Below are 27242 nucleotides of genomic sequence, written 5' to 3' on the forward strand. Positions count from 1 at the left end.
TCAAAGCGCTTTACAGTCATAGACACATCTACCCATTCGCTCATGCAAGCACACACACACACATTCACACACCAGTGCACCAGTGCCACGCACTGGGAGCAACTGGGGGTTCAGTGTCTTGCTCAAGGACACTTCGGCATGTGGCACATTCCGGGGATCGAACCGCTAACCCTCTGGTTCGTGGACAACCCGCTCTACCTACTGCTTCCTGCTTAAAGCGTCATGGCACAGCAGTAAAGTCGACTAGTCGGCTAGTCAGTACAGCCCCTAATAGGCACCGAATAATTCACATAATGTTGGCATATATCTTAAGAGAGCAGCTGTGGAAAAGCCACCGATGACACCATTTACAAACAAGGCTGCGACATCATCAAGGTTGAAGCTCACTCTCTATTTGAACACTTACAACTTGGAACTTTCCATTTCCATTTCCTTTCCATAGTCTCTTGGCGTAATCCTAGTTTTTCAAGCACACATTGATCGTGTAAGTCTTCCATTGTAAGACTGACAAAAGAAAAGCTAATCGAAAGAATGGAATGATAATTAAAATGATAGACATATATCAAGGAGGTTAGCAGGTAATGGTGGTAGGACCCAAATGCAGGACTGAGAGGGCTGCGGCAGGAGTACCCAGACAGGAAACCAAGAACTTAACAAATTAAAAGAGGAAACTGAAAACAGAAGATTTTAATACTAAACCATGACTGTAAAAATCCGAGAACTTAACAAAATCACAAATTGTCAGACAATCACAAAGGCGTGAAGATACAGGAAGGACACAAGACAGGAAACCAAGAACTTAACATAATAAAACAGGAAACTGAAAACCCAGGAAAACTAATCACAAACCATCACAGACATAACTGAAAATATTTCAGTATTCTTTGTGATCAAGTGAAAAAAGACTTTTTAAGGCAATCAAATAATCACTGTAATACAGGAAATACACAAGATTCAGTTTTACAAACATGCAGGCAACGTTTTGCAACTGCCTGTTTTGATCAAGATGATGTCTCTACGTTTTAGCCTTAAAACAAAAAATTGCCTTTTTTACTTCACTTACAATCGTTATGCCAAATAGACACGTTGTTTCATTGTCCTCATGAAGGAAGCATTTAATTCATCATGGTAGCTCCTAACTTTAATAAAGTGAGACCTGTGTTCTCCAAATCTATGTTTGAGCTTCTAGGTCAAGGAAGGGTACATGCCATATGTCCCATTAGGTGGTGGTGGATCAGAAGGGTAAGACGCTGTTGGGTGTTGTGGGAAGCTGGTCCCTCCTAGCATGTCAGAGTTTGGAAATGCTCCAAATCCGTAAGAAGGAAAGGCAGGCAACTGTTCTTCATCAACCCTCTCTAAGGCAGGCAGGATGACTACGGGGAACTTGATCTGTGGGTCTGAAGCATACTTGACATCTAAATAGACCTGTGGCGGAGAAGCAGTCAGTGATTATCCTCATGACACTGTTGAGGTAGAAACAAAAAGTGGTGACATACTTTAGGGAAGACTGATACTCACCCTGAGCCTGTACTCTGCTTTGATGATGTTGCAGTTTAAGATGGACACGCAGGTGGTGGGAGGGATGGTTATGGTCCTGGTGACCGTCAGACCGGCAGAAGGTGGGATGACTTCACCCACCTCTTTCACGATGTCTTTTGTTTTGACTTTCCTTTTTCCACTTGCAAAGTAACTGTACTTCTTATACAAGCAGTACTTGGGCTTGATATCACGAGATGATTTGTTTTGAATGGAAGCCACAACCTATATGCCTTCGCCTGGAAACAGAGAAAAACTTAAGATACTTACTCTCTGGCTGACAGCAACAATCCTTTACTGTATACAAAATATAGGGGAAAAAAACAGGAAATATTCTGTTAAGGTTGAATTCATTGAACCTTCAGAGATCAGTGCCAGAAGGAAGCATGCTTGAATTCCCATAGTGTAATAGTATACACGACCATGTCCTTGTTTTGTTTTGGTAAGAATCTCTACAATTAAATCTCAGGTTTAAATTTAATTTTCCAAATTACATCTATATTGTATCCATAAGTGTTACTAAGACTGCATACAGACTCAGTGATGAACTCTGTTAAATTATCCACGATAAGCTATTGGTCTTACCATAATTATTAAGGCTGTAAAACCATTACCGTTGAGCGTACTGAATGGAGCAAAGGTTTCTTTGAGTTCCGCTTTTCACATTTAGTTTTTCATTCTGCTCATATATTTAAAGCCTGACAATTATTTTCATATTATAAATTGGCATTACTTCCTGTGTTTGAAAAGAGTGAGACTGTGAACATATTTAGATCAGAAATATCTGTCATTACTTTTCCTACATATCACAGCTGTTATTGTCTTATCTTCAGGCCATAAAAAAGTTCCATGAGCAAACAGACTTTGAGCTGTACGTGGTTCAAGTGTGATTTCTTTATTTTTATATTGCAACCGACTGTTGGGATAGTGTTAAGACATTCTACAATCAACAATGATAGATCACACACATTTCACAGTTACCTTGGTGGAAGCCTGTTCGGGAGATATTTACATCCATGGCTACAGCTCCAGAGGAGAAGAGGTTCATCTTCTTATCAACCGTACTGTGCTGTGGTGCCTGATAAGAAAATTACAAAGAAAACCACAAAGTCTGACATCCCTTGTACATCTGTTGTTTTTGTTTGTAAGGTATGTAGTAAGGATACCATCAACGCTGGATTGCTGGTCAAGGTTTGTTTGTGAATGAGGGTGAACTCTGTCTTGACTTTGCTGTCCATTCTCATCGACCTGCTCAGATTTGCCTCCAGTGTATATGCGATTTTTCCCGATGAGCCCTTAAAGGAGGATGGCAGCTCTCTGTCAAATGTGACAACACAATAAAGAAAACTAACTGGATTAGTTATAGAACAAAGTACAAGCTTAATTAAATATGTACATGTTTAAAGCCAATTGTTGTTGGTGCTGATATAGTTTTAGAGAAAACTGACTGTACCGGGATCTGAACGGTGAATGGGTAGACATTGCAACCTTCCCCAACAGTATTATTGCCTGAAAATCACAAAAACAAAACTGGTTTTCATCACCAATTATAGAAAGATGTCTAAATCCCAGCATACACGATATCTAAATGTTAAAAAAAACCTGACCAAAAGAGTTTGTCGAAGGAAAAAGTCTTAAGCGGCACGAGCCGTTTTGCCTTCATTTTAGCACTTAGATATCCAAGCCCAATGAATGTGTTATACTAAAGATATTTAAAATTAAAAAGAAATAAATTCATTTATAAGTTCAATATAACTTAAATACTTACAGAAGGATTTATTTAACCAGTAAAGTTTTGAAAATTACCAAAAACAGGCAGTTAACATTGGACAAAAAGCTATTTTATGGCAACCAAATGAGATTAGAAAAACAATTTAACAGAGATAAAAGAGCAAAATAAGAAAAAAATGGACAACATTTATATATGTAGTGAAATTGTATATGTGTACTGTATTATTTAAAAAAAAATCTGATTACGACAGGTTTCTAAACTGAATGATTTGAGTCACTTACCCTGGTCCTTCTGAATGATAAATTGCTTGATACTGAAGTACTTGTTTTTATTCTTGTATGTTACCCTTGTCCTTCCATAATGTTCAGTCCACTTGACATCTGCTTTCCCTTTCAGCTTCACGCTGAGCAATTCTATTTTGCATGCTGTTGACAGTTCTAACGTTATTTGTCCTGTGAGATAATCGCCACTGGTGAAAATATTACTTTTGTTTATGGGATTATATCCCACTGAAAAACTCTTAACAATATTTGTCATACTGTGCAACGCTGTAAATACAAGAAGCACCAGGTTGGAAAATTATGATGGATGCTCTTGGGGTGTGTCTGTATATACACAGTTTTGGTAATTATTAAGCCAAGGGGGCCTTCATAAATTATGCATAGTGGATAGAAGCAGTCTGATAAATGCTAAACAACGTACTGCTGACTCTAGGTATATCAAACTTTGCCTTGAAAAAAAGAAAACTGGTGAATATTACATGTATGTTTATTGTGTAAATATGCTTTGGTGAAACAATGCAGTTTCCCAAATGAGTTCATTCTTAGAGAGTGTACGTGCTGCAGGCAGCAGTGGCTTTCCTGGTGTGGGCGTGTCTAAAACCTGTCAAACACATCATAGGCAGCAGGTATGACATGAGTGAAACATGTTGATGGAAAGTATGACTATGTTCTCCCTAAACAATTACAATCCCGTCATAATCTATGTTTACCCGTCACTTTAATTTTTTATGATATGAAATGATAAGAAAGACATATTCGATAGCATTTAATTTTCATTAAAGTTTCATTAACTTTAAGTACTTTTTTCAGAACAGTATTGACTTTAAATGGTAAAAAAAAAAAAAAATGGTGGTATGCAAATTCCATTTTGGTAGCTGCTAGCTGCATAGACATAGACATATACATATATATTGTATATACGTATGGTCAACGGTTAGCCGAGCTCTGTGTGCATCAGTGTAATCGGTGTAGCCTACCAGGAAATCGTGCACCGACAAAAATTCGCAGACTGCGATGAGAGACAAGAGCCAATTAATAATGTCAATCGTCACCAAGTGGTCAGGGGTGTGAATTGCAATCTGTTAAAAAAAAAAAGGGTCAATGATGGGAAATATTCAGTTAACGCGACCCCTGATATATAAACGTATGAAGTTCTCGATTTAAATATCTGACATAATAATAAAAAAAATTCTACATTTCTGAATAAAAATGACTCAAAGCATTGTTGCGAAAGTAGACAAAGAGATCCCAATCGAACAAATCAAACTAAAATATTATAGCTGTGTGTTTGTTTAATTAAGAAAACTGATCATTTGTATATATTTGTGAGTTGCAAAAGGAAGTTCACCCTTGCTTGTAGGCCTATTATCTGGTGTAGTGGGGAGCCGGCCGTACCACGTGACTGGTACAGGAAATGGTTCGCGGGTTTGGCGTGCGATTCGAAATCGTTCGAAATATAAGGTCCCAAGCAGTCAAAATGTGACGGGTTGGGACCTTATTGCTCGTTTGTTAGCAATAGATTTGAGCTTCTTCTTTCTTTTTTGTGATTGGAACCAGCAAATAGTGACGGCTGACCGAGGCTTTATTGAAGCTTCGATACACAGTGCTCGAGTAGGACATCTAGTGGTCAATACAATGAAGTGCAACCGAGATGTGTCATTTACTATTGATGCATGGATTGTTTTGGATTTGATTCGTCATGCACATTCTTGTTAGACTAAATTAGACAGTTGTGTGGGTAAAGCTGACACAATAAAATATAAACATGAACTCATGAACTCATGAACATGAACCATGTTTCTTATTTGGCACTTCTGGTTGCAGTCGTTATAGCTATAAACTTAAGTCTGACATTTTGAGCTATCTCTCTTTAAACAAGTCTAAATAACCCTCAGCTTAAAAGATGTCGAATAGTCGGTGTTCAGTAGGCTAGTTGTCAAATGTAATCTCATTTCAAACGAACAGTCCTACGTTAGGACTTTATTATGCATTTGTTTGCAGTCTATTTTTTTTTCTTTCATTTTTTTGCAATAGGACCAGCAAAATTGAAGAGAAGAATATTTTGAAGTGATCTCTGCGCTGGCCAAGGGAGCTCAACAGACTGCAAGTTGAGAAAAAAAAATGCAAATAGACAAAACACAAGCAAATTAAGAAAATGTTTGTATACAATTGATAACAGGTGCACTGCAAATACTCAACCAAAAACAGAACACGCTGCAAAAACTCATAACGCCAGCAAACACAGGAAAAGTCTCATTACATTGATTTGAAACGTTTCTGAACAGACGGACTTTAAGGTGGCCTTGAAGTCTACTTTCTAGAAGTGTACATAGCTTTATACCTCCCAGATATGTAATATTGGCTGATGTTTTGAGTAATGTTCATACAGAGATGTAGAAAATGCTAATCATCTCATCACTTCATCTTTGACATGTACAACAATTTGAATGTGATATGATGCAGTTTTCAGCATGAGAAATTAAATCTAATCTAATGGTGAATATTTTGCTTTTATTGTAGAAGCTCTACAGATCTATTTAAAGTCCACTTCCTGATGCTTGGGTGATTCATGGAATGAATCCAAAGGAATGCTGACGCTCCCAGTTACCTCAGACTGCACCAAGAGGTCAGGGGACGCAGGGGTGTAGAGAGAGAGGATTTAGCTATATTTATTTCTTTTCTCTTGGTTTTTCTTTAGCTTATTATGCATTTATTTTAATCTGTCCATAAAACCTGGTTTAACTGTGATTCAAGTTAACATGTTTAATGTTATTTCAAACTGACATAATTTGACTTACTAGGCAAATAGATTACAATATTGATAAAATTGTTCATCCAGAAAAAACATCTTCATCTTTGGTGTGTGAGAAGCCCTGAAACCTTGCAACAGCTAAAGCTGCTATGTGATTGTAAAGCATGTTAACTCACTCCAGATAAGGACAAAATTTTCTTTTTCTGAAATAAAACATGGAATAGGCAAAAATTTAATGAAAAACACACAAAACTAAAGGCGCTGCAGACATGGCAGGATAATCCAAACTTGAGGAAACAAAAATTTCTATGTCACATAAACCATGAACATGACATCACAACTATGAGACTCAAACGACGAGTAAAAAGACAAGTGACTAGTACGACCTGACAGAGAACTATGGGGAAGACAGGGCTATATATACACACAGGACAGAGGGGTGACGAGAAACAGGTGAAACAAATCAAGACAGGGAAGACAATCACAAAGGCGGGAAGATACAGGAAGGACACAAGACAGGAAACCAAGAACTTAACAAAATAAAACAGGAAACTGAAAACCCAGGAAAACTAATCACAAACCATCACAGACATAATTGAAAATATTTCAGTATTCTTTGTGATCAAGTGAAAAAGACTTTTCATGGCAATCAAATAATAATAATAATCAAATCAAATCAATACAGGAAATATACAAGATTAAGTTTTACAAACATGCAGGCAACGTTTTGCAGCTGCTTGTTTCGATGATGTCTCTACGTTTTAGCCCTAAAACAATGAATTGCCTTTTTTACTTCACTTACAATCGTTATGCCAAATAGACACGTTGTTTCATTGTCCTCATGAAGGAAGCATTTAATTCATCATGGTAGCTCCTAACTTTAGTAAAGTGAAATCGGTGTTCTCCAAATCAATGTTTGAGCTTTTAGAACTTTCTACCAAAACCGGTCAAAGAAGAGTACATGCCATACGTCCCATAAAGTGTTGGAGGAGCAGAAGGGCCAGACGCTGTTGGATTTTGCGGGAAGCTGGTTTGTCCTAGCATGTCAGAGTTTGGAAATGCTCCAAATCCATAAGAAGGAAAGGCAGGCGACTGCTACTCATCCTCCTCCTCCTCCTCCTCCTCCTCATCTTCCTCCTCCTCCTCCTCCTCCTCTAAGGCAGGCAGGATGACTATAGGGAACTTGACCTTTGGGCCGAAACTCTTCTCGAGTTCTAAACAGACCTGTGGTAGAGAAGCAGTCAGTGATTATCCTCATGACCATGTTGAGGTAGAAACAAAAAGTGGTGACATACTTTTGGGAAGACTGATACTCACCCTGAGCTTGTGCTCTAGTTTGATGATGGTGCAGTTTAAGATGGACACGCGGGTGGTGGGAGGGATGGTTAAGATCTTGCTGACTGTCACACTGCCAGAAGGCGGGATGACTTCGCCGACCGCTTTCAGGATCCTTTTTTCTACAACTTTCTTTTTTCCTCTTGCAAAGAAACTGCCCTTCTCATACAGGTAGTACTTGGGCTTCATATCATGATTCGATTTGTTTTGAAAGGAAGCCACAACCAGTATGCCTTTGCCTGGAAACATAGCAAAACTTAAGACAGTTACTCTTTAGCTGACAGCAACAATCCTTTACTGTATACAAAATACAGGGGAAAAAACAGGAAATATTCTGTTAAGGTTGAATTTGTTGAACCTTTAGAGATCTGTGCCATAAGGCAAGGCAAGGCAAGGCAATTTTAATTATATAGCACATTTCATACCAAAGGCAACCCAAAGTGCTTTTACACAAATAAAATGAAGAATGCACATTGATTCACAGACACAAGTACCAGTCACTAGGTGAAAATTAAAATTAAAATTAAAAAGAAATAAAAAGACTAAAAAGACTAAAAACAGATGAAACAGAAAGATGATTTAAGAAAAAGCAACAGAAAAAAGATGGGTCTTGATTCTGGTTTTAAAGCAATCAATTGAGGGTGCAGTTCTAATTAAAATGGGAAGCTGGTTCCACAGCTGAGTAGCATAAAAACTAAAGGCGGCTTCACCACTTTTGGTTCTGACAGTTGGTTTTGATAAAAGCAGTCTGTCTTGGGATCTAAGGGGTCTAGAGGGGGTGTAATATTGAAGGAGGTCTACAAGATAGGTGGGCCCCCTCCCATTTAATGATTTAAAAACAAGGAGCAGTACTTTAAAATCTATTCTTTGACTGACTGGTAGCCAGTGTAGAGTTTTAAGTAGAGGTGTGACGTGGTCTGACCTCTTTGCTCTTATAAGGACCCTTGCAGCTGCGTTCTGGATCAGCTGGAGCTGCCTGATGTTTTTCTTGGGTAGGCCTGTAAGAAGACCATTACAGTAGTCAAGCTTGTTGGATATAAAGGCATGAATGAGTTTCTCCAGATCCGATTTTGTCACGAGACTTCTTAATTTTGAGATATTTTTTAAATGATAGAAAGCCGATTTAGAAACTGACTTGATCAGTGGCGGCTGCTGGTCTTTCAAATAGGGGAAGCCCAGTTTTGTAAAATTGGCCAATTATTACATCATTAAATTTAACAGGGTTACTAATTAATTCTCCTTATATTGTATAGGCCTATGTTTATAATTAGTTAATTACAGTGCATGAAAATGCACTCTACTGTTATCAGAAGTGTTCTTCGTATTATTATTATCATTCTTCTAACCAAAATTCATTTAATTAATTCAGCTTGAATCGTTTAACGTAGAAACTTCATTAAACTTTTAAGCTATCAACTTTTAAACTACAGTGGGTGCAGCTAGCTAGCTGGCTGGCTACTTTACCCCCTACAATTGCAAATAAACGAACTTTTTAAAACTGAAATGAAAAGAAGTAGCAAACTCAATAACGCTATATATTCACGATTTTATTTTGACAGATGGAAATAGTGCGATATATCGCAACAGATAATGAGCAGTAGCTTAGTATTAACCCTATGGTATTACTGTAACTTCACTCGCCAAATATCCGCATGGGACTGACCTAAAATCCTTCGATGCAGAAGTATAGTCTGGTATAGGCTTAAAGCGCTGTCAATCACGACGAGTTCCAGCCACGTTAACAGTTCATCCAATCATCATACAGAAGCTCGGCGTCCTGGTACATCCCATTGCCCATTCACGTGTCTGAAGCCCGGCTTCCCTGGAAGTGACGATTTTGGAGCGTTTGTCCAATAAATGTCGAGCTTTTTTGCCCTGAGATCGGCCCATTCTGAAGCCCCATTGAAAGTCCATTGAAGCCGAGCCTCAATGGGTTTTTAAACAGACCGTGCCATTACAGCAATATGCGAAAAAAAATCACGATAGACGAACGGCTAAAACGTATTAACGATTGTGTTATTATAAGAAGTAGCCATGAAGTCGATCATGTTCTAGCACATTTTAGTTTGAGTAGTAACGTAAATTCGTAGTATTTGACGAAATTGCCAGTGATATTTTAGGGGAGGCTGAGCTTCCCCTGTAGTCTTAGAGCAATCGCCTCTGGACTTGATGTAGTTGTTAAATGTGAGGTCACTGTCAATTTAGACTCCAAGGTTTTTAACAGTGGTCTTAACCTGGAATCCCTTGTTAGAGAGTGATGTTGTTAGTTCAAGCCTATCCTTTTTGCTACCAAAGACAATCACTTCAGTTTTCTCCTTGTTTAGTTGGAGGAAATTCTGACATATCCATACGTTGATATCAGTAAGACACTGATATAGGGCTTGAAGTGGGCTTGAGTCATTGCGTGACAGAGACAGATAGATTTGTGTGTCATCTGCATAACTATGGTATGAAATCTGATACTTTTGAATAATCTGGCCAAGTGGAAGCATGTACAGATTAAAAAGTAGAGGACCTAAGATGGACCCTTGGGGGACACCACATGTTAGTGGAGTGGGTGAAGAGGACCAGCTACCAATGGTTACAGTGAAATTCCGATCATCAAGGTAGGATTTAAGCCAGTTTAAAACTGTGCCTGATAGACCAACCCAGTGTTCCAGTCTATGAAGAAGAATGGCATGGTCCACTGTGTCAAATGCTGCGCTGAGGTCGAGCAAGACTAGCACTGATGGTCTGTATTAAGGCGAATATCATTTAAAACTTTAATAAGAGCTGTCTCTGTGCTATGATATGACCTAAAGCCAGATTGAAAAGGATCAAGGCAGCAATTAGTGGACAGAAATTCACTCAGTTGAATAAAAACTATTTTTTCAATTATTTTTCCAATAAAAGGAAGGTTGGAAATGGGTCTGTAATTGTTAAAAACTGAGGTGTCTAGATTTCTCTTTTTAAGAAGAGGTTTCACAATGGCCATCTTCAAAGATTTAGGAAAGGATCCTGACTGCAGAGATGTATTTATGATTAGGAGTAGATCAGATGATAGAAGATGGGACACAGTTTTCAGAAATTTGGTAGGGAGAGTATCTAGTGAACAGGTGGAGGAACTTAGGTTATGTATGGTCTTAGAGAGAGTTTCAGAGTCAATAGAGGAGAAATCAGACATTGAGGTGGGTGGGCATTTTGTAATGGGTGGGAGTTCCAGGTTATGATTACTATGCGTTTGAGAAGAAATGTTGGTCCTAATTCTAGAAATTTTTTCAGTAAAGAAAGAGGCAAAGTCATTACATGCTTTTGCTGAATGCAGATCGGGAGGAAGTTGGCAAGGAGGGGATGTTAACTTTTCGATAGTAGAGAATAGCACCCGAGAGCTGTTGAGGTTTTGATTGATTATGTTAGAGAAGAAGGACTGTCTTGCCCTGCAGATTGCAGCATTATACATACGGAGCTTTCCTTTAAAGGTGTCACAGTCTATCTGGAGTTTTGATTTACGCCACTTCCTCTCAGACTTTCTACGATCCCTTTTAAGAAGTTTGATGGAGGGATTGGATAACCATGGCGCTCTGTTTTTATTTCTAATTGTTTTAGGTTTTATTGGAGCAATGCTATCCATAAGGTTTGTCATCCTTAAGTTGAAACAATCAAACAGAGCATCTACAGACCCAGTTGATTGTTCAGGAGAGCAGAAAGGTGACTGAGTGGATGAAGACAAGAGTGCCTGTTGAAAAAGAGTACTAGTATGATCGTTGAAGATGCGTTTGTTAATAGTAATATTATTATTTTGTGGTTGAGAAGCTATAGTGACTTCGAAGAATATGCAGAAGTGATCTGAGAGGGCCAGATCCTTTACCTCCACTGAGACAGAGAGACCCTTGGTAATAATTAGGTCAAGAGTATGACCAAGGGAATGTGTGGGTTCTGTTACATGCTGAGTTAGAGTGAAGGTGTCAAGTAAAGTTGTAAAGTCTTTAGTATGACAATTCTCTGAGATATCAGCATGTATATTTAGATCACCACATATTATGAGACAGTCAAACTCAATACAAATAATAGATAATAAATCGCTGAATTCCTCAAGAAAGAGTGTGGGTGACTGTTTAGGAGGTCTGTATATAGTCAGTAGTAAAATCTGAGGGGAGCCCTTAATGATGGTGCATAGGTACTCAAATGATGAGAAATTGCCAAAAGACGACTGCTTACACAGAAAAGATGTTCTAAATAGGGTGGCAATGCCACCCCCTTTCTTGCTGGTTCTAGAGGCATGCATGAAGTCAAAGTTAGGGGGGGTTGTTTCAATAAGAGTAGAGTTACTATTAGCAGGGTTCAGCCATGTTTCAGTTAGCAGCAGGAAGTCAAGACAGAATCTGGAAATAAGATCATTAATTAAAAATGACTTGTTAGAGAGGGACCTTACATTTAGGAGGGCCATCTTGGCAGTTGACTTAAGTGTCATAGAATGAGTGGCAGGGGGTTGAAGATGTTGTGATACAGGTTGAAGGTTTCTTTTATTTGCCTTATGGGCGTAAGGCAAACACTTTTTCCTAGGCCTGATCAGTGTGGGAATTTGTGATTCCACGAGAGAACCAGATATTCCAGCAGGACCCTCAGGAGTTTCATGGAGTTCATGGACAGACGGTGTAAGAGCTGGTGGAGGGTCAAGGAAGCATGCTTGAACTCCCACAGTGTTACAGTATATACAGTCATGTCCTTGTTTTGTTTTGGTAAGAATCTCTACAATTAAACCTCAGGTTTAAATTTAATTTTCCAAATTACATCTATATTGAATCCATAAGTGTTACTAAGACTGCATAGAGATTCAGTGATGAACTCTGTTAAATTATCCACTATAAGCTATTGGTCATACCATAATTAGTAAGGCTGTAAAAGTATTACCGTTGAGCGTACTGAATGGAGCAAAGGTTTCTTTGAGTTCATCTTTTCACACTTAGTTTTTATTCCGCTCATAAATTTAAAGCCTGCCAATTATTCTCACTGTGAAGTGTGTAGATCAGAAATCCCCACAATTTTCCCCACATATCACGTCTACTATTGTCTTATCTTCAGTCCATAAAAACATTTCATGAGCTAACAGACTTTGAGCTGTACGTGGTTCAAGTGCAATTTCTTTATTTTTTATACTATTTTTATTGAGATAGTGTTATAAGACATTTTACAGTCAACAATTGCAGATCACACACATTTCACAGTTACCTTGGTGGAAGCCTTTTCGGGAGATATTTACATCCATGGCTACAGTTCCAGAGGAGAAGAAGCTCAACTTGCTATCAATCTTACTGTGCTGTGGTGTCTGACGAGAAGAAGATTACAACGAAAATCACAAAAAGTCTGGCATCACTTGTACATCTATTGTGGTTGTTTGTAAGGTATGTTGTAAGGGTACCATCAACGTTGGATCTCTGGTCAAGTGTTGTGTGTCACTGAGGGTGAACACTGTCTTGGCTTTTCTGGCCATTCTCATTGACCTGCTCAGATTTGCCTCCAGTGTATATGTGATTTTTCCCGATGAGCCCATGAAGGAGGATGGCAGCTCTCTGTCAAATGTGACAACACAATAAACAAAACTACCTGGATTAGTTATAGAACAAAGTTCAAGCCTAATTAAATGTGTACATGTTTAAAGCCAATTGTTGTTGGTGCTGATGCAATTTTAGAGAAAACTCACTGTACTGGGATCTGAAAGGTGAATGGGTAGACATGGCAACCTGCGGCAACAGTATTATTGCCTGAAAAGCACAAAAACAAAACTGGTTTTCATCACCAATTATAGAAAGATGTCTAAATCCCAGCATACACCGATATTTAAATGTTAAAAAGGGGAACTGGACTGATAGTTTGTTGAAGGAAAAGTCTTTAAGAGGCACGAGTTGTTTTGCTTTCATTTTAGCACCAACCCCAATGAATGTATTATACTCACCATTTGACTACATGTTAAAATGCATAAATGCATATATAAGTTCAATATAACTTAAATACTTACAGAAGGATTTATTTAACCAGTGAAGTGTTGAAAATTACCAAAAAAAGGCACTTAGCATTAGACAAAAAACTATTTTATGGCAACCAAATGAGATTAGAAAATAACAATTTAACAGAGATAAAAGAGCAAAATAAGAAAAAAGACAAAACTTATGTAGTGAAACTGTATATGTACTGTGTTCTGTATTATATACAAAGATCTGATTACAACAGGTTTCTAAACAGGTTTCTAAACTGAATGAAATGAGTCACTTACCCTGGTCCTTCTGAATGATAAATTGCTTGATACTGAAGTACTTGTATTTACTGCTGAATGTTTTTAATTTCTCTCCCTTACTTTCAGTCCAGCGGACACTTGCTTTCCCTTTCATCTTCACACTGAGCGATTTTATTTTGCATTCTGATGATAGTTCTAACGTAATATGTCCTTTGAGGAAATCTCCACGAGTAAAAATATAACAGTTGTTTATGGGATCACAGTCCACTGAAAAGCTCTTAATATTATTTGTCATACTGTGCAACGCTGTAAATACAAGAAGCACCAGGTTGTTGGAGAATGAGGGCAGATGCTCTTGGGGTGTGTCTGTTTATACACAGATCTGTTAATTATTAAGCCAAGGGGGCCCTTATAATATAACAAGACACAACCAAAAACAGAAATGTGCTGCAAGAGCTCATAACACCAGCAAACACAGCAAAAGTCTCATTACATTGATTGGAAACGTTTCTGAACAGGTGGACTCTAATGTGGCCTGGAAATTTACTTTCTGGAAGTGTACATACCTTTTTACCTCACAGATAAATGTTCGCTGATGTTTTAAGTCATTTTTATACAGAGATGCAGAAATTCATCTGCTAATAATCATATAAACATATTCAGCGATATGACTATGATACAATGCAGTTTTCAGCATGAGAAAACCTAATCCACTATGGTGAACAACTCTTGTTATATTTTGCTTTTATTGTAGAAGCTCTACAGATCTATTTAAAGTCCACTTCCTGATGCTTGGGTGATTCATGGAATGAATCCAAAGGAATGCTGACACTCCCAGTTACCTTGGACTGCACCAAGAGGTCAGGGACGCAGGGGTGTAGAGAGAGAGGATTTAGTAATGTTTATTCCTTTTCTTTTGGTTTTGCTTTAGCTTATTATGCATTTATTTTAATCTGTCCTTAAAACTTGGTTTAACTATGATTCAAATATGAATGGGAAAGCAGTATAGGGTTTCAATGAGCCCTTCACTCTGAGATAGACATAAAGTTATCTATCTATCTATCTATCTATCTATCTATCTATCTATCTATCTTTACCTCTTTGCTCTGCTGCCCCCTATAGGAAAACATGTGGACAGCAACAACAGGAAAAGCAACACTTTTTCAAATCTCTGAAGACACAACACACACAAACAATAAAAAACATACTGACATCAAAATTCTACCTGCGACAGAAATACTAATCTGTATATACAGTCTATAAATGATACACAGGAAAGAGACAAACTGAAAGCTGTCTTTGGCATAGGGTCAAGACAAGTTCACAGGTTTAAATATTACATGGCAATCAAATAGTCACTGTAATACAGGAAATACACAAAATTCCGTTTTACAAACATGCAGGTAACGTTTTGCAACTGCTTGTTTCAATCAAAATCAACATGATGTCTACTTTTTAGCCCTAAAACAATGAATTATTTTTTTTACTTCACTTACAATCGTTATGCCAAATAGAAACATTGTGACATTCAATTAATCATGGTAGTGATTGATTAAATCACTGTGTTCTGAGACCTGTGTTCTCCAAATCTATGTTTGGGCTTCTAGGACTTTCTATCAAAACCGGTCAAGGAAGGGTACAGGTCATATGTCCCATAAGGTGGTGGTGGAGTAGAAGGGCCAGACGCTGTTGGGTGTTGTGGGAAGCTGGTCCCCCCTAGCATGTCAGAGTTTGGAAATGCTCCAAAACCGTAAGAAGGAAAGGCAGGCAACTGTTCCTCATCAACCCTCTCTAAGGCAGGCAGGATGACTACGGGGAACTTGATCTGTGGGTCTGAAGCGTACTTGACATCTAAATAGACCTGTGGTGGAGAAGCAGTCAGTGATTATCCTCATGACCATGTTGATGTAGAATCAAAAAGTGGTGACATACTTTGGGGAAGACTGATACTCACCCTGAGCCTGTACTCTGATGATGTTGCAGTGTAAGATGGACACGCAGGTGGTGGGAGGGATGGTTATGGTCCTGGTGACTTTCAGACAGGCAGAAGGCGGGATGACTTCACCCACCTCTGTCAGGATGTCTTTTGTTTCAACTCTCCTTTTTCCACTCGCAAAATAACTGTACTTCTTATACAAGCAGTACTTGGGCTTGATATCACGAGACGATTTGTTTTGAATGGAAGCCACGACCTGTATGCCTTCGCCTGGAAACAGAGCAAAACTTCAGATGCTTACTCTCTAGCTGACAGCAACAATCCTTTATTGTACATAAAATATAGAGGGAAAAAAACAGGAAATATTCTGTAAAGGTTGTATTTGTTGAACCTTTAAAGATCTGTGCCATAAGGAAGCCTGCTTGAATTCCCATAGTGTAACAGTATATACAGTCATGTCCTCGTTTTGTTTTGGTAAGAATCTCTACAATTAAACCTCAGGTTTAAATTTAATTTTCCAGATTACATCTATATTGTATCCATAAGTGTTACTAAGACTGCATATAGACTCAGTGATGAACTCTGATAAATTATCCTCTATAAGCTATTGGTCTTACCATAATTAGAAGGCCGTGAAAGTATTACCATTGAGCGTACTGAATGAAGCAAAGGTTTCTTTGAGTTCAGCTTTTCACTTCTTGTTTATTTTCTGCTCATCAATTTAAAGCCTGACAATTATTTTCATATTATACATTGGCATTACTTCCTATGTTTTATGGGATTATATCCCACTGAAAAACTCTTAACATTATTTGTCATACTGTACAACGCCAACGTAAGTCCAAAAAACACCAGGTTGTTGGATAATGTTAAGGTTGAATTTGTTGAACCTTTAGAGATCTGTGCCATAAGGAAGCCTGCTTGAATTCCCAGTGTTAAAGTACATTCAATCATGTCCTTGTTTTGTTTTGGTAAGCATCTCTACAATTAAATCTCAGGTCTAAATTTAATTTTCCAAATTACATCTATATTGTATCCATAAGTGTTACTAAGACTGCATAGAGACTCAGTGATGAATTATCCACTATAAGCTATTGGTCATACCATAATTAGTAAGGCTGTAAAAGTATTACCGTTGAGCGTACTGAATGGAGCAAAGGTTTCTTTGAGTTCATCTTTTCACACTTAGTTTTTATTCTGCTCATAAATTTAAAGCCTGCCAATTATTCTCACTGTGAAGTGTGTAGATCAGAAATCCCCACAATTTTCCCCACATATCACGTCTGCTGTTGTCTCATCTTCAGTCCATAAAAACGTTTCATGCGCAAACAGACTTGGAGCTGTATGTGGTTCAAGTGCAATTTCTTTATTTTTTATACTATTTTTATTGAGATAGTGTTATAAGACATTTTACAATCAACAATGACAGATCACACACATTTCACAGTTACCTTGGTGGAAGCCTGTTCGAGAGACATTTACATCCATGGCTACAGTTCCAGGGGAGAAGACGTTCAACTTCTTATTAACCATATTGTGCTGTGGTGTCTGACAAGAAGAAGATTACAACGAAAATCACAAAAAGTCTGGCATCACTTGTACATCTATTGTGTTTGTTTGTAAGGTATGTTGTAAGGGTACCATCAACGTTGGATCTCTGGTCAAGTTTTGTTTGTCAATGAGGGTAAACTCTGCCTTGGCTTTGCAGTCCATTCTCATCGATGTGCTCAGAGTTGCCTCCAGTGTATATATGATTTTTCCACTGTTAAAGCGCCAAAAGGAGGATGGCAGCTCTCTGTCAAATGTGACAACACAATAAAGAAAACTAACTGGATTAATTATAGAACAAAGTACAAGCCTAATTAAATGTGTACATGTTTAATGCCAATTGTTGTTGGTGCTGATGAAATTTTAGAGAAAACTCACTGTACTGGGATCTGAAAGGTGAATGGGTAGACATGGCAACCAGCGCCAACAGTATTATTGCCTGAAAAGCACAAAAACAAAACTGGTTTTCATCACCAATTATAGTAAGATATCTAAATCCCAGCATACACTGATATCTAAATGTTAAAAAAGAGGAACTGGACTGATAGAGTTTGTTGAAGGAAAAAGTCTTTAAGAGGCACGAGTCGTTTTGCTTTCATTTTAGCACTTAGATATCCAACCCCAATGAATGTATTATACTCACCATTTGACTACATGTTAAAATGCATAAATGCATATATAAGTTCAATATAACTTAAATACTTACAGAAGGATTTATTCAACCAGTGAAGTGTTGAAAATTACAAAAAAAAAGGCACTTAGCATTAGACAAAAAACTATTTTATGACAACCAAATGAGATTAGAAAATAACAATTTAACAGAGATAAAAGAGCAAAATAAGAAAACAGGACAAAACTTATATATGTAGTGAAACTGTATATATACTGGGTTCTGTATTATATACAAAAATCCGATTACAACAGGTTTCTAAACTGAATGATATGAGTCACTTACCCTGGTCCTTCTGAATGATAATTTGGTTGATACTGAAGTACTGCCTTTTATCCTTGTATGTTACCAATTTCTTTGTATTATGGTCAGTCCACTTGGCTTCTGCTTTCCCTTTCATCTCCACACTGAGCGATTCTATTTTGCATTCTGATGATAGTTCTAACGTAATTTGTCCATTGAGAAAATCGCCACTGGTAAAAATATTACTTTTGTTTATGGGATCATATCCCACTGAAAAGCTCTTAATATTATTTGTCATACTGTGCAACGCTGTAAATACAAGAAGCACCAGGTTGTTGGCTAAGGAGGGCAGATGCTCTTGGGGTGTGTCTGTTTATACACACTTTTGGTAATTATTAAGCCAAGGGGGCCCTTATAAATTATGCAAAGTGGATAGAAACAGATAAATGCTAAATAATGTACTGCTGACTCAAATTTTGAGTGCTTGCGCGTCTGTTAGCAATCAAGCTTCTACTTCTTCTTCTTCTTCTTTTTCTTTTCTTTTTTTTTTATTTGCAATTGGAACCAGCAAATAGTGACGGCTGATCAAGGCTTTGTTGAAGCTTCGATACTGCATTCAAAAAAATGATTCATTACGCGAGGCTCCTCTGAGACAGTGCTCGCGTAGGACATCTAGTGGTCAATACAATGAACTGAGACGTGTCATTTACTGTTGGTGCATGGATTGTTTTGGATTTGATTCGCAAGGCACGTTCTTATTTAACTAAATTAGATGGTTATATTGTTTCAAGCTGACACAATGCAATATAAAATGAACTCATGTTGAAGACCATGTTTCTTATTTGGCACTTCTGGTGGTAGTAGGCTATCTAGGACTTTATGACGAATTTGTTTGCAATCTATTAGAGCTTCTTTCTTTGTCTTTTCTTTTTTGGCAATGGAACCAGCAACATTGAAGAGATTTCCCCCTGACTGGGCATATTTTGAGGTGATATCTGCACTGGCCAAGGGAAGTCAACACACTGCAACTTGAGAAAAAAAACAAACAAAAAAAAAAAACATGCAAATAGACAAAACACAAGCAAATTAAGAAAATGTTTGTATCCAATTGACAACAGGTGCACTGCAAATACTCAAAACACAACCAAAAACAGAAACGCGCTGCAAGAGCTCATAACACCAGCAAACACAGCAAAAGAAAAAGAGGGATACGCCAAGCAGCAACTGCTACACCTGTTGAGAAACACAACAAAGAACATCACCCGGCCTCGGCCGGAGAGCAAGCTGACAATACTGAAAGGCACACAAAAGAGAAAGATTACATTGGAGTAGACAGATGACTAAATAACACTCGTGTTTAAGTCTACACATACATGTTTGTATAACACAGCAGATAACTAAACCACAGTAGACCTTAATGTTCACGGTTTGTATACACGGTTTAAATGTTCACCAGAGGATGCAGTGACTGTGTCACCATGCAGAATGAGGATGAAGAGTGTTTAAAGATGGCTGTGATGGTGCAACCGTTCCCCCAAGGAGAGCAGAGGATGGACAGGAAGCCCCAGGACCCCGACCACCAGCAGCAACCCCAGGGTGCGTGTCCCCGCCACCACACCACAGAGGGACATGCCTCCATCCAGATGGTGGCATAGGAGGCCCCCCGCCAGAACCCCCCCCCCCCCCCCAGCTGCGGCGATCAGGCCCCGGCGGCCCAAGAAAGGCAGCCACCGACCTCGCCAGGCAACCGGCCACCCGGGACAGGCACGGAGCAGGGTCCACGGCCCCACGAGCCCGAGGGCAGCACCCCCACCAGACACGAGGCCCAGCCGACGCCCACAAGGACCAAGCCGCCCCAGACGACCGCCCGGGATGGATCAGCACCCGCCCCCGCGCCCAAGCCACACGCCCAGGGACCCCGGGTCCGTGGTAGCCAACGGGCCAATGGCACCTATCCCCGGCCCGCACCCCCAGGTCGAGCCCCGCCACCGCCCCCTTCCACCCTACCAGAACGAGGTCCCCACCGGGTCCAGCAGATCCCCAGTGATACAGCCGGCAGGTACCGCAGGCCCATGGGAAAGCCGCCAGGGCCAGAGGAGCCCCCGTCGCCCACCCGACCGGCACCAGCGGGACAAGGCAGCGCCCCCCCAATCCCGAAGCACACACACCATACTTCCCTAAACACACGCTCCCCCCTCTGATCAGCCTATACATACATACCTACATCATGCACACCAACCCACCTGTGCCTCACACAGCCCCCACCCAAACACACCCACACACCCGCACACACACACCTAGCTTTCGCCCACCTATCCACATACACCTCATGCAGCCCCCCCCAAACACACACACACACCCGCACACACACATAGCTCTCGCCCACCAATCCGCATACACCTCATATAGCCCCCCCAAACACACACACATACACCCGCACACACACACACATAGCTCTCGTCCACCAATCCGCCTACACCTCATACAGCCCCCCCCAAACGCACACACACCCACACGCACACATCGCTCTCGCACACCAATCCACATACACCTCATACACCCCCCGCCCCCCCCCAAACACGCACACATACACACACCCGTACACACACACAGCTCTCGCACACCAATCCCCATGCACCCCACACAGCACTCCCCCTGGCACCCCCCCCCCCCCGCCCTCCTAGTCTTCCAGTTCAAGAGGATAGTTTTCTTCGCTATGGATAATGTGGTGATGACCATGTGTGCCTTGTTAATCTCTATATCGATGTCACTTAGATCACCTAGGATACATAGTTTGGAGCAGGTAGGTATGTTACACTTAAGCCATGTTGATAAATCCTCACAAACCTTGATCCAGAATTTTTTAACTGGTTCACAGAGCCACAGAGCGTGTATTTAGTCATCTGGTAAGTTACTTGTGCACTGCGTGCAGATATTTGATTGGTTAAGACCCATCTTGAACATCCTTTGATGTTTTCTGTAAAGTTTTCAAGCTGATTCGAGAGGGTTTGTTCTTCCAGAGAAATTGGGAAATATGGGATTCTAGTGATCTAAACCACATATAAGAAGGTTTCGTAGGGACCATAGAGAATAGGTAGTTGATTTTAGGCAAGATCATCATTTTTATGGTGGCAACTCTCCCCATGAGTGAAATGGGTTTTGAGTCATTTTCATACACAGATGTAGAAAATCATCTGCTAATCATCTCATCACTTCATCTTTGACATGTACAACAATATGATCATGATATGATGCAGTTTTCAGCATGAGAAACTAAATCTAATCTAATGGTGAATATTTTGCTTTTATTGTAGGAGCTCTACAGGTCTATTTAAAGTCCACTTCCTGGTGCTTGGGTGATTCATGGAATGAATCCAAAGGAATGCTGACACTTCCAGTTACCTCAGACTGCACCAAGAGGTCAAGGGTACGCAGGGGTGTAGAGAGAGAGGATTTAGCTATATTTATTTTTTTTCCTTTGGTTTTGCTTTACCTTATTATGCATTTATTTTAATCTGTCCTTAAAAGTTGGTTTGACTATGATTCAAATATGAATGGGAAAGCAGTGTAGGGTTTCAATGAGCCCTTCACGCTTTACCGCTTTGCTCTGCTGCCCCCTTTAGGAAAACATGTGGACTGCAACAACAGGAAAAGCAAAAATTTTTTTTTTCAAATCTCTGAAGACACAACACACACAATAAAAAACATACTGACATCAAAATGTATTTCTACCTGCAACAGAAATACCAATCTGTCTATACAGTCTATAAGTGACACACAGAAAGCAGACAAACTGAAAGCTGTCTTTGGTATAGGGTCAAGACAAGTTCACAGGTTTAAATGTTATTTCAAACTGACATCATTTGGCTTACAAGGCAAACAGATTACAATATTGATAAAATTGTTAATACATAAAAAACATCTTCATCTTTGGAGTGTGAGAAGCCCTGAAGCCCTGCAACAGCTAAAGCTGCTATGTGATTGTAAAACATGTTAACTCACTCCAGATAAGGACACAATTTCATCGCATTTCTGAGATAAAACATACGTTATCATATTTTTTATTTTCAATCAACACTTAAAAAATTAATCCCTGAGATGATGTAAACTCACGGTTGTTGTTAACCAAAAGTCAGTAACATTATTGGATGTCCAGATTTCTTCTCATGAAGTGTAAAAACAGCCGGTCATGTGTAGTTACTGAATATGAAGTCGGCGGCTCTCTTAAAGTGAGTGGTGCCTCAACAACAAAGAAGTGACGGTGTTCAGATTTACAGTTTGTGCAGCATCCGAAGGAAGGATAAAGACAAAAAAATAACAAATGAGATAGCTACATATGACACACATTGAACAATTCACATAATGTTGGCATATATCCAAAATACAATGCACAGATAGCATATTAAAACACACAATGAAAGCAAGAAACAAAAAAACAAAACAAAAAAATACATCACAGCACTTAAAATGTCCAGGTTACTTTCCTCATTATGCATGCATGCTCTTCATATTAGGATTTTAAAGCGTAAAGGAACTGTAGAGTCCTATCTTAAAGTTGATAGCGGACATAGAATGTCAATAGTAACCTCTGGTATGACCTTCCTATCAACTCACATGATAAAGTCAGTAACCTGTAAGCTATCCACAGATGACAGCACAAAGATTACAAAACAAAGAAACAGCTAGGCTTGTTGTTGTTTCAGCGCTCTCAAATACTGTTGCAACATTATACCACGGTAAAGAATAATGGGATTTATAAAAAATTTGTAACTAATTAATTTGATTGGATTTCTTTCACATATGAGTCTCCCTCATATTAAGTGGTAATTAGCTCATTACCCAGATGAGCAAAAGAGAAGACAGAGACTTTTAAAAAAAAGTTGTTCATGACACAACATGTTTTCATTTCACCATCATGTAATATTGAATAAAACTGGCATATTTACTCACATCAATGGAGGCTGCTCATGAGCGTGTTGCGGCCTGTACAGGATGATGGGGAAAAGCACTGTGACACTGGAGAGGGTCACCTGCAGGAAGCATAAGATTGACAGATTTGATGCTCACCACGGCGCTGTATTAAAGAAACAAGGAATGATCTACAATTTCTATCCAGCTGAACTGTTTGCCCCTCTAAACAGTTGAGTCAAACTGGATCACAAACAAGATAAATGACTGCTTCCCTCATCTTACAGCTGCATGCCGCGGGGCCGTCAGTGTGTCGGTGGTACCAACCTCAATAATGTACTCGACGAACAGGATGCTGCAGTTGGAAATGGTGAGTTCTGCAGACGAGGGAATGGTGAGCATGATCTCAGCGTACACATCAGAGGCGTGAGCACTGACGGGCTGTCCGGTCAATGACACCATGGTTTTCTGAACAATCCTTTGCGAGGACCTGTTGGCTGTAAAGTAACTCTGCTTCTGCACCAGCTTCAGCTTCGGGGTGCGAGTACTAGATGAAGCGTTACTGAACACGCAAATTATTTTTACAGTTTCACCTGGTGGAGGGGGGAGCAGAGACAGATGGGGTGAATTCAATCAGCTTTTCCGAGCTTAGCTATCATGCTTATTACGATGGATGGATGGAAATCATACCTTGGACGAAAGCTTGCTTCTCTGAAGTGGCTGTCAAGGAGATAGGACCCGAGGTACACCACAGACAGCACAGAGTAACGCTGTTTGCACCTGAGAGGGGAGCCTACAGATAAACAACACAGGGTTAGAGGAACAAAAGAAAAATAAAGAGCAAAAAAAATACATTAAATGCACATGATGAATCTCAAAATCCAATCTGGTTATTTAGCAAATAATTGTTCACCTGGGAAATACACAAATCCTTACTAAATACTCAGTATAATGTGCAGTATATGTGCTAATATTGCAGTAGTAAGGTATACACCACTACAGTATACTAACCATTATAGTATACTGATGCTATACTTTTTTGCTTTTAAAATTACGAACAAATGAACACACTTTACTCACTATTCTGACAGAAGAATGGTACAAAGAGAGCACCAATGGACCAAACCGACTGATCGCAACAACTTTCAAAGTTTGTTTTTCTTTTTGTAATGAATTTTTTGTCAGCTAAACATTCTCAAGTCCCCTTGTGGGTTGCATGACAGCACAATAGCGTACCAATCACTCAAAACTCCAGCATCTTATTTTTTTGTCCGTTGGTTCAGGGTGATTTTGACAGTCACACACAGTTTTACTTTCTTTAAATTAATGTGTTACAGCACATGGTCACGAAGCAAACATGTGGCTCATTTGGACACGACTGCAGGAAATCCACAGCTTACTTTCAATGAAAGTAAGACTGAGGTCATGATATCTGGACCAAGCGGTGCCTGCGAGGCTCCTCATATGGACCTTCTCTGCTCCCGTATGTGAAACCCACTGTTGAAAACGCGGGTGGGATAACAGACAGTGGTTTTAAATTGGGAGAAAACGATAAATCCAGTGGTCAAGCCTCGCTTTTTCCAGCTGAGGCTTTTATCTAAAGTCTTTTAAAATTTTGGTAAGGGTACAACCACAGCACATGTTTTTTTTACATCTGGTCTTGACTACTGTAATTCCTTTTATGCTTGTGTGCACACTGGTGCAGAGTGCTGCAGCTCCTCCTCTGGCCTCCCTTCACTGGCTCCCGATACATTTTAGGATTTGGTGATTTTAAGTTTAAGATCTACACCCACACGTCCCATTGATGCCACTCAGGTCTGCTCAACACTTGCTTCTGGTTTTCCCAACAACGAGGTCGAAGCACAAGGGAGATGGTGCTTTCTTATCTGCAGCCCCCAAAACTCTGGAACAATTTGCCGCTATATATCAGGCAGGCACAGATGCTGCCTGTTTTTAAATCGCTTCTTAAGATCCTTTTTAATTGCCATTTAATTCAGTTTGAGAGCTGCTATTTTTATTGTGACAAAGTGTGTTTTAATCTAGTACCTTTATTTTTTTTTTTTTTTAAGTTTTCCTCTACATTGCCTTTGTTTTTGTGTTTACTGTCACCTGGCATAACATTGTGACCACCTTCCTAATATTGTGTAGGTCTTCCTTGTTAGTGGGGGCCTTTGGGTTGTGGGATGGGGCCTCTGTGGATCAGGCTTGTTCCAGTGCATCAGAGAGATTCTTGATCAGTTTGGGATCTAGTGAATTTGGAGGCATTGTGCTGTTCTTCATGTTTTTTTTTTTTTTTTTAGTTTTTGTTTGTGTGTCTGTGTCAAGCTGCATCCTGCTGGGGATGGCTGCTGCCATCAAGGAGTGTCATTGCTATGGGGTGCCTGGTCTGATCTTAGGTTGGTGGTACATGTCCAAGTAACATCCACATGAATGCCAGGTCCAAAAGTTTCCCAGTACAAAGTTTTTAGTTTTTTTACATGCTTTGACTTCACTTTGGTCCGCATTCATTGTTTTTAAATGTACTTTATAAAAGTAAAAGTGGCGTTGGAATTACTTCTGCCGCGAGAAAAGCAGATCATTTGAGTGTGGATAAGAGCAGGAGGAGGAGCACTGAGGTTAAAACAGACCCACCGGCACCATGGCAGGTTCACATGTGTACGAAATCACTTACCCACAGCACTGGGTTGTTGAGATTAATGTAGTTTACAAACTTCAACTCTGTCACAAATTCCTTGCTCATATGCCATGGTCTCTGGATGCTCAATGTCAAGGTGTATGCTATTTTTCCATGGACCCCTTGAAAGGAGGATGGGAAGTCTCTGCATGAAAGCAAAAAATAATAAAAAATGTTAGGCAACCTGGGAACGAAACAACAACAAAATATTGTATTTGTGTGTGGAAGTGCCCATTACAATCTAAAAACTCAATTATTACATGGCAGAAATGATCATGTACACAATGTACCAGAGATCACTGCAGCAGGCATTAGTAAAAGCAAAGAGTCATAATCACACTGGAAGACAAAACTGCTCATACACACCCGTGCGGGATCTGACATGTGAATGGGTACATATGCGTGCCAGCCAGGAAAGCGTCTGCTCCACCAATCGCTGCAAGGCAAAGACAAACTCAGTAACTTTTTATTCAGCAATGCTTGATTGTTTGCAGCAACATCCAGGCGGCCTCTGTGAGTGCATACCACTGTTGCTTTGCGAGATAACGCTCTTTAATTCGAAGAAAACCAGCTTTGCCGAGTGGACTCTTTTTGATCTCCGTCTTTTTCTACCTCCCCCTCCTCCAGTGGTCCAGTGGACATGGGCGAGGCCCTTAAGAGTCATCGTTATGGAAGTGATCTTCGTCTTCTTCGTGAGATCGAAAGACACATGCCCGTTTACTAGCTCGCCACCGGAGAAAGCATTTCTCCCTTCCAACATGTTAAAATTGATGTTGAAATTCTTGAACGTCTGCTGGAACATCGCTGCGAACAAAGTGGAGTAAAGCAAAAGAGAGAGAAGAAAAAAGGCGTGAAGAAACTTTTAAATACAACGCAGTAAAAAGAAAAGAAGGTTTACAAAAAAGTTTAAAACGTGCAAAAAGCTTTGCAGCAGTTTGGTAAACGCAAAGTAATTTCCAGTTTGGACAACAAAACCGACCGCGCATGCGCAGAACGCTCCGGTGGTCCAGCCCTTACATTAGGCGTGGCCACAGTCCAAATCCATTCATTTTTTTTTTTTTTTTTTTTTATGTTTTTGGTCCAAATCCATTCAATCTGTAGGTAGACGGTCATGTTTACGAAACGTTGCCCTGTTCGTCATCGCTTCATGCCAGCAACATCCCGCATAGTTGCTGTTTGTCACTGTCGATGCTGCAACAGCAATTTGCCATAGTATGGGCAGGAAATGCAATGGGGTTCTCATTTAACTACAAAATAGATGACATCATAGTAGGCTGGTTAACATCTTTGCAATTGTCACGGGTTCATTATCTAATTCCTAAATTAAACAAATGTATTTATTTATGAAGACGGTAAACAACAATCAAAAAAATATTTTTGGCTACTCAGACATACACTTTTTTTATTTTACTTTAT

At 39.6% G+C, this 27242-nt stretch overlaps 2 protein-coding genes and 2 pseudogenes across 5 annotated transcripts; all 4 read right to left on the reverse strand.

Annotated features, from left to right (window-relative positions):
• Positions 1 to 1175: 1175 nt before the first annotated feature.
• LOC311492834 (arrestin domain-containing protein 3-like) lies at positions 1176 to 3805 on the reverse strand (annotated as a pseudogene). The gene is made up of 6 exons: positions 3550 to 3805; positions 2985 to 3045; positions 2703 to 2853; positions 2518 to 2614; positions 1519 to 1775; positions 1176 to 1425 (listed from the first exon to the last, which is right to left on the reverse strand). The product of its transcript is annotated as an arrestin domain-containing protein 3-like (transcript).
• A 3254-nt stretch (positions 3806 to 7059) lies between these two features.
• On the reverse strand, positions 7060 to 14001 carry LOC311493201 (arrestin domain-containing protein 3-like; the record flags this gene model as incomplete). The annotated part of the gene is made up of 6 exons (XM_084551761.1): positions 7060 to 7338; positions 7597 to 7875; positions 12845 to 12941; positions 13035 to 13185; positions 13317 to 13377; positions 13887 to 14001. 6 exons carry the CDS (start codon positions 13999 to 14001, stop codon positions 7226 to 7228), a joined length of 816 nt encoding a protein of 271 aa, XP_084407887.1. The 3' UTR covers positions 7060 to 7225.
• Positions 14002 to 14141: 140 nt separating this feature from the next.
• On the reverse strand, positions 14142 to 17851 carry LOC311492686 (arrestin domain-containing protein 3-like; annotated as a pseudogene). Its single transcript, XR_014699954.1, has 5 exons — positions 17710 to 17851; positions 17425 to 17578; positions 17235 to 17331; positions 15802 to 16053; positions 14142 to 15708 (listed from the first exon to the last, which is right to left on the reverse strand). The product of XR_014699954.1 is annotated as an arrestin domain-containing protein 3-like (transcript).
• On the reverse strand, positions 17710 to 26810 carry LOC311492685 (arrestin domain-containing protein 3-like). Of its 2 annotated transcripts, XM_084551028.1 has the most exons (7): positions 26352 to 26810; positions 26193 to 26262; positions 25824 to 25971; positions 23843 to 23945; positions 23480 to 23745; positions 23195 to 23274; positions 17710 to 17770 (listed from the first exon to the last, which is right to left on the reverse strand). In XM_084551028.1, exons 1-7 carry the CDS (start codon positions 26626 to 26628, stop codon positions 17764 to 17766), a joined length of 951 nt encoding a protein of 316 aa, XP_084407154.1. In that variant the 5' UTR covers positions 26629 to 26810; the 3' UTR covers positions 17710 to 17763. The 2 variants fall into 2 exon arrangements, with proteins under 2 accessions (XP_084407154.1, XP_084407155.1); XM_084551029.1 differs by lacking the exon at positions 17710 to 17770 and having other exon boundaries at positions 20937 to 23274.
• Between the last annotated feature and the right edge of the window lie 432 nt (positions 26811 to 27242).

Source organism: Chelon labrosus, assembly GCF_963514085.1.
Source record: "Chelon labrosus genome assembly, chromosome: 9".
In the NCBI taxonomy this organism is placed as follows: Eukaryota; Metazoa; Chordata; class Actinopteri; order Mugiliformes; family Mugilidae; genus Chelon; species Chelon labrosus.

Excerpts from the sequence above, each read along its gene's own strand:
- LOC311492685 (XM_084551028.1), bottom strand. The coding sequence starts at position 26,628 with ATGTTCCAGCAGACGTTCAAGAATTTCAACATCAATTTTAACATGTTG. Across the intron at positions 26,263-26,351 it reads TATCTCGCAAAGCAACAGTG|CGATTGGTGGAGCAGACGCT; the intron begins GTATGCACTCAC and ends TTTGCCTTGCAG. Across the intron at positions 23,946-25,823 it reads TCAACAACCCAGTGCTGTGG|GCTCCCCTCTCAGGTGCAAA; the intron begins GTAAGTGATTTC and ends GTTTATCTGTAG.